General features: G+C 34.2%; 1 protein-coding gene across 1 annotated transcript; it reads right to left on the bottom strand.

The window, feature by feature from the left end:
- Positions 1–270: 270 nt before the first annotated feature.
- LOC112013640 (uncharacterized) lies at positions 271–4,586 on the bottom strand. The gene is made up of 14 exons (XM_024046031.2): positions 4,511–4,586; positions 3,851–3,891; positions 3,612–3,681; positions 3,317–3,465; positions 3,136–3,231; positions 2,973–3,043; positions 2,448–2,509; positions 2,254–2,317; positions 2,081–2,162; positions 1,857–1,983; positions 1,538–1,620; positions 1,372–1,435; positions 1,017–1,096; positions 271–558 (listed from the first exon to the last, which is right to left on the bottom strand). The coding sequence occupies exons 1-14, from the start codon at positions 4,584–4,586 to the stop codon at positions 271–273; spliced, it is 1,353 nt and encodes a 450-aa protein (XP_023901799.2).
- Positions 4,587–5,083: the final 497 nt, after the last annotated feature.

The raw sequence follows: 5,083 nt of genomic DNA, 5'->3' as shown, positions 1-5,083 counted from the left end.
CCTTCCTCAATTAAATATCATTACTTATATAAATAAAAAAATTTCAACACCAGTTTTAATTCCGTATTATAGAGGTGTTTTTCTTGGAGAGAAAAGGCCTTACCTTCGTAAAATTTAAATGCACCCAGCTCCAATAAGGCCTTCTCCATCAAGCTGTGTAACCAATGACTTGATTTTCAGATCATTTTTTTTAGCTTTAGATGTAAGGGCACCATAAATTATGATTTACATGAGAGGAAAATGGGGTTTGTCAAACAGCTTCTTGATTAGCTAGTGATGAAAATTTTCACCATTGCTTAGGCTCATGGACTTGAAGGACTTGATAAAGGACTTGTACATTTTAACAATTCCTACTAGAAGATGTGCCCTTGCCTTTGAGGACACAATGGAAGAGTTTTTCTGCTCTGTCTGTATCTCCTGGACTGCTTTGGGGTTTGCATCAATGGCTTCAGAGGAGGGACTTGATTTATCTAGCACCAGTGTATCTTTGCACCCGTTACTGGCAGAAGCTTGGATTGGCAAATCCCTTGGTTGCCTCATAGGTTTAGAGCTAGATAGCTGTATAGGTCCAATCATCTCAGGGTTAGATAAAGGTTCATGGCATTGTCAATACAAAAGCTGAGGTACAACTGAAAATATAGAGAGGGGAAAAATAACATGCATCATATAAAACTATGGCAAGGAAAAAAAAAAACCATTCTATTTTTATTCAACTACTTGCATTTGGCTTGGCATATCAAATTAACAGCTTGACTTATAGGCCTGAAATTCAGACTTGCTCAATTGAGGCAGAATAAATAATATGGCAAAACTTCAGAAGTTTTTCTGGTATTTGAAGAAATTGAATTCTAAACAAAAATTAATAGCATATTGAGTAATATTTGTCTCAATACATGAGAATTATGATGAAAATTATTTGTCAAAATCTGTACATAATTCAACAAATTTTATGAAGTATGGCTTTAGTGAAACAGATGATTCAACTGTTATATTTGACAATAGTGACTATAGTCTACCTTAGCATCTTTAGACACTGCTGAAACCTTTGCAACACTCTTCTGTTCTGGAAATCTTCCAGCACTTCTTTCTTCTCCACCTGCAACAGATTTAACAAAGAAACATTTTAGTCTCTTACGTGTGATAGGAACATGAATTCATTGATGTATAATGTTGACAACACCAAATATTGGGATTTTAAAGAGAAATAGAGGTGATTCAACTTTCAAGATGGATTTTTTATTTATGAAAATATATGGTGCAGTAAATCTCTTGATGATTCCATCCCAAGAAAAATTGAAAATACTCATAGATCTATATGCAAAATAAAATATGTATAAGATATTAGGAAAGATAACAATATTGAGAAGACACCTGACTGTCTGTTATAATTGGCAGCAACGTGGGTTTCCTGAGTGCTTGTTCCTGCAACATGGCCCTAATGTGAAAAGGAGTTAATTAACAGATTAAAAATGACCCGATGCTATTTTCATTATGTATCTAATGAAAGAATTTTTTTCCATTCTAAAATGCCACTTACAAGAGCTCGAGCAGGGGGAGCAGCAAGCACTGACTGTTGGTACTTCAAAATGGTCCAGTCAAACACATAATCCATTTTTAATCCTGAACAAAGGAAAATATTCAACAACCAAGCCTTAGTCCCAAAATTTTGAGGTCTAATATGGATCCTTAACAGACTAGTCAGGGTTATTGTGAACTATAGAATGTGTACAATTACATCGATACTATAGCTGAACGGAAAGAGTGAGCTATGACTACTAGAGCTACTGCCACACTTTTAAAATTCTCATTTAATCTTATGACACTATACAGGAAAAGCAGGGATATGATATACAAACCTTCACGAGAAAAAAGGCTTCTGAACATTCTTTTAAGATAACCATAATCTGGCTTAGTATCAAAGTGCAGTGAGCAACAGTAGTGAAAGTAACAAGCAAATTCTATTGGGCAACCATGGCATAAGTCCTGCAGAAAAATCAGTAAACTTTCTAGAAATGATATCTTAACTAGACGTGTAAACACTAAAGAGATGTAATTGGTAATTTATTTTTAAAAATAATACCTCAATAGAAGTGGAATCCTTTATTTCTCTAACCTTTTCTGACTTCTTTTTTTGAGTTGCAGCTTTAATTTGCCAAGGAAGACTACCAAAAATAAGAAAAGAGCAAGACGGTTCAAGTTATGCAATGCAATATAGAGTATAGACAATTAAAAAGGTTATGAATCAATATTTACCTTCCCTTTAAGAAATAAATGAGAACATATCCAAGAGATTCTAAATCATCCCTTCTGCTTTGTTCTATGCATGTTAATAAAGACAGTTAGCCATAATATTCAAAGCATCAACTAGGGATCAAACCAGTTGCCAATGCTACCAAATACACTAGGTTCATACACAGCCAAAAGAAGAAGAAAGAACAGAAACATACGAATGCCATGGTGAGTATTTCTACTGGCAAATCTTTCGGTTCCAACAAAATTCCTATTTTCTCTGCATAGGATGATGACCGTGTTAGACAAAAATAATGGCGGAGGAATGCTTACCATGCATTCTGTAATGATACTAGATACTACAAATTTTACTAAAGAAGCCTTACAAACTGATATGTTACTAATCATAAAATAAGTAATTCAACATTTATTTATTATGTTGTTGAAGCAGCACTCACATTCAATGCCAAATGAGTTTGTACTTTGTAGGTTTTTTGTAGTAAAATTTGTAGTAGTTTTAACATTTTCCTTTCATAATATCAAACAGATGGTGAGAATAAATGCAAATTTGCTAAGTTGTAATACTAAAATCAACATTAATGCAGATATTATTTCAATGATATATGTTATAACATTTCATATTAAGAGATCAATTGTGGACTGGGGATAATGCTAGTCTGATTGTCTCTTTGGTTTGAACATCAAATAAGCTTATCTGAAAATGAAATCAATGCTCCACAAACCTATAAGGAATGTGATTATATGATGAAGGATGTCTATACTTGGTAGCCAGACCAAAATCCACGATGAAGACCTAGATGCAAAGCAAAAACCCATTAAGCACATCAACAATATCCTGAAAGTAAATACATCAGGGAAAGTACTAAAATCCTTAAAATGTTAGACCTCATTATCTTTACTTCTCCTTCCCATAATGAAATTGTCTGGCTTGATATCTCGATGTAGATAAGATTTCGAGTGAACAAATTCAATTCTGTCAATCTGACAGGAAGATCAAAGTTACTGGTGATGGTTTGGAAAAGTAGACTTCAAAACAGAATTAAGTACAAACTGGATGCAAACTTACCATTTGATCTGCAAGCATGAGAACAGATTTTAAAGACAGTTTATTACCACAAATCTTTAATAGTTCTTCAAGGTTCTCTCCCAATAAATCCATGGCAAGAACATTATAATTTCCATCAACACCGGACCATTTAACATTTGGAATTCCAGCTGCCAAAGACGACAGTTATTAGACGTTAAACAAAGGAGTTAGAACAAATGAACATAATTTTCCAATTAAGATTAAAAATAAAAACCAAAAATTGAAATAAGGCCAAGTGGAAAAAAGGCAATAGATTGTTTAATTAGTAGCATACTTCCACCCTGTAGTATTTTGTACACTCTTGACTCATGCATAAGTTGGGGGTGTTTAGTCTCGACATGTTCCTGAGGATAAGGAAGTGCAGCCTTTTAGTATTATTAACAAACAGCATCAGCCCTTAATCAATTGAAGCAAGCATAAGCGCTCTCATTTGCATATTAATATATCAATACTTAAAATTAAAATATGAGTGAAAACGTTTCTTTGTCAGTTGGAGTGCAGCAAACCACTCACATGCTTTAAGGCAACCTCTTCACCTGTAAGGACATCAGTACCTGCAACATGTAAACCATCCCATCATTAACATCAAGCCCCTGTTGATCTATCATATGAGATTATAGCTTGGTACTATCAATAGTCCACGTTTAGCTTCCCTATTGCTACCTATTCCATGTATTGATAAGTTTCCTTTGCCACATATCGTTAGGCATGAAAAACTTACAATGATGCAAGTGTACAACTCTCTCATTTAAAAATCTTTTGTAATTTGGTGTTAGCTAAATTAGATTCACACAAATTAGAAATTAAAAACACCCACATAAGAACATTCACATAAAACAGAAAGTTTAACGGGGTTCAGCCAAAACCCGTGCCTACATCTAGGTACAGACAACACCAAAATCCGTTGTTACTGTTATGGATATTACCAAAAAAAAAAAAAAAGACAAACTCTTAATCATTTGTGCAGAACCGTCAAACTACCGTCCAAAGTAACTTGTGAATACCAAATTACTTCTTTATCAAGCAAAACGCCCTTTTTTTTCCACACCAAGGAAATCAAACAAGTAACCAACTTAAATTAAGTTAATTGTTCCAACAAAGTTCGTAAACATTAACGAACAAGACAATAGAATTTTATGGTACAAAAAGGATCAAAAAGTAATTAGCACAGACCATGGAATATCACCCCAAAAGAGCCGCTTCCAATCTTTGGACCGAGTTTGTACTTGTTCGAAATAGAAGGCTCCATTCAGTAGTTAGCTGACAGAACCAATCTTAAAGAATGTGTTAAGTAGTGGTGCAGTACTATATATATATATATATATATATATTCTTTATTTGTATAAGTGCAACGTTAGACTTAGGGTTGAACTCAAGGGTTTAGTGCAGTTCATGTAACGATTTTGAGGCAATTGTAGTGGAGGTCTGTGTCCAGAAGAGAAGACAAGGGGTAGAAGATCCTCGTATCTCCATGGAAGGAATGTTACTCATGTTTTGTGTTACGGTGTGTGTGTTAGGACAACAACAATATTGTAGGGTTTCTGGCAAGCCAGGGTTTTACTTGTGTTTTTTGGAGTGTACATGGAGGCGCTCGTCTGCGATATAATTGACCTTTGTCTTTGTGTGGATCTTCAAACTCAATTATGTGTCTTCTTAATTTTATTTCTTTTCTTTTTTTGTTGAGAAACCACAAGTAATTTATATTAATATGAGGCAATTGTAGTGGAGGTCTGTGTCCAGAAGAGA

Source organism: Quercus suber, unplaced genomic scaffold (genome assembly GCF_002906115.3).
Source record: "Quercus suber isolate HL8 unplaced genomic scaffold, Cork oak 2.0 scaffold_16, whole genome shotgun sequence".
Taxonomy (NCBI): Eukaryota; Viridiplantae; Streptophyta; class Magnoliopsida; order Fagales; family Fagaceae; genus Quercus; species Quercus suber.
Note: the sequence above shows the minus strand (reverse complement) of the source record. Positions and strands in the feature narration are given on the sequence as shown.

Bases quoted from the DNA above. Each gene is read 5' to 3' on its own strand.
- LOC112013640 (XM_024046031.2), bottom strand. From the start codon at position 4,586: ATGGAGCCTTCTATTTCGAACAAGTACAAACTCGGTCCAAAGATTGGA. The intron at 2,510-2,972 runs GTTTGTGGAGCA...CATCCTATGCAG, and splicing joins TATAATCACATTCCTTATAG to AGAAAATAGGAATTTTGTTG. The intron at 2,318-2,447 runs GTATGTTTCTGT...TAACATGCATAG, and splicing joins AAATACTCACCATGGCATTC to AACAAAGCAGAAGGGATGAT.